Source organism: Piliocolobus tephrosceles, chromosome 7 (assembly GCF_002776525.5).
Source record: "Piliocolobus tephrosceles isolate RC106 chromosome 7, ASM277652v3, whole genome shotgun sequence".
In the NCBI taxonomy this organism is placed as follows: Eukaryota; Metazoa; Chordata; class Mammalia; order Primates; family Cercopithecidae; genus Piliocolobus; species Piliocolobus tephrosceles.
The window spans coordinates 97,118,835-97,120,717 of NC_045440.1; the positions used below are offsets into that span (position 1 = coordinate 97,118,835).

The following is a 1,883-nucleotide window of genomic DNA, read 5'->3' on the forward strand; positions in this document are numbered from 1 at the left end:
TACATTCTTAATTTCCTTTCTCCAAAATAGGACTCCATTTTAAACAGAGTTCATTTGAATTGAGTTCATAATCTAAAGTCACTTTTCCCACAGGATGTTTTTATTTCAGTACATAAACTGCTAAGCGGCAAATGACTAAGTCAGTTATAAAGAATTTGTACCACAGCGAATGATAATTTTTAATAACTGTCAATAGGAACCTATAAACTTCTACACCCAAGCCTAAAATAACGTTACTATAGTATTGAGGTCAGAACAAACATGATTCTTCCATTTGGTCAGATTTCATTTACTAAATAATACTATCAAGAAGTCCAAAGAAGAAACTTTAGTGGGTTCTTCCAAAGCTGCATAATTTTCCAAATGATTTTCCTCTGGTTGCAGAGCCTGTTCAGTCCTTCAATCCTTTTTCAGTTGTTTAGCTTTTGCAATGTTTTCTTGGCATTTTGTTTCTTCGTTTGCTCCTTCTCCCTGGCCTCAATCATCTTGGCCAATTTCCAAGACAGTACAGCACTTGCTAGGAACAGTGGAGTAAGGGCCAAAATAACCGTTGTAAGGAAGCCATATGGGTCCTTTGCAGCCCATTCCACAACATACTCAGCCCAAGGCTTCATATCAAACATCCTCTCTGCAGTCTTATGAAGACTGGGGCTTATGCTTGAGTAGCGATCTCTAACTTTGTCCTGCTATTATTAGTGACCCAATCACGACTTCAGATGACCCTTGGTAGTCTGTCTTCTTGAGTTCTACTGTACACATCTGAGAGATGATTTAAATTCTGTACAATTGGCTAGCCTATCAGGGCCGCAGACCCACGGCGACCACGTTCACTCCTGCCCCTCAGCCTTGGCGAGCGCGGGCCGCTTGTCGCGCAGAGCCGAGGGTCCTGGGGGACCCTGGGTTGGCCCAGCCATACTTTGCACCGCCGCCATTTCTGCTGGACACCGGGAGAAAACCACGAAAGCGGCAGCCAGCAGCTTCCCCTACCCCGCCCCAGGGGCTCGGATCGATCCCTTTCAACTCTAAAATCCTATGATTCAAAGATACAGCTAGACTGTTTATTGTTCTCTTCTGTATATAGTCAACTTATATATTCACCCTTCCCATTCATACATAGTACAGTGATACTTATACGTACTTACTTAAAATTATTCCTTTGCCATTCCCCATGTATGGGTTCTTCTCTCTCCTCTATTGGTGTTCCCATTACAGCCTAGTTCAGGAGTTTGTCCACAGTGGGCACTTCATAAATGTTGATAGACTAATAAGAGAGGTCTGTGTAGAGTAAGGACTATGAGTCATTACTCATAATGACTCATACAGGCATATATGTGAACTCATACAGGACTCCTTTGGACTCATACAGGCATGTATTCAAATCTTGGCTCTACTTCTTGGGCAAGTTTCTCCCTGGGCCTCCATGTCCTCATCTGTGAAATGGAGTAGTAATCTTAGCTTTATCAGATGAAATGAAATAGAATTGTTTTAAGTCCTTGGAAAAATAGTAAATATACAATGGATGGCAGATAGAATTATTTTTGTAGTTGCCACCACCGTGAAAGTAAATCTATTTAATACTTATATAGGGGTTTTCTGACTACACAGTAAGAGGCTTAGGAACAAATTGGTTCTTCCCGCACCTACTTGTTTCAAAATATTTTCTCCTAAACAGTGTTCTTGGTTATACCCCAAAGCCTACTTAAGTCTATTCTCCTCTTCCTAGCAGCATATGTGATTGGCACAAAGAGGAATCAACTGGAAATGAGCAAAAATGGAGAGACTGAAGTGGGCATGACTTTAGCCTAGCCAGAAAATCTATGCCAAGGCCCCAGCTGGTCTGAAGCATCCTCACGGGGAGTACCTGCATGCAGTATGCCCCTGCT

General features: G+C 42.1%; 1 protein-coding gene across 1 annotated transcript; it reads right to left on the reverse strand.

Annotated features, from left to right (window-relative positions):
* Window positions 1–410: 410 nt before the first annotated feature.
* LOC111520872 (small integral membrane protein 15-like) lies at window positions 411–623 on the reverse strand. Its single transcript, XM_023183969.1, has one exon. The coding sequence runs from the start codon at window positions 621–623 to the stop codon at window positions 411–413; it is 213 nt and encodes a 70-aa protein (XP_023039737.1).
* Window positions 624–1,883: the final 1,260 nt, after the last annotated feature.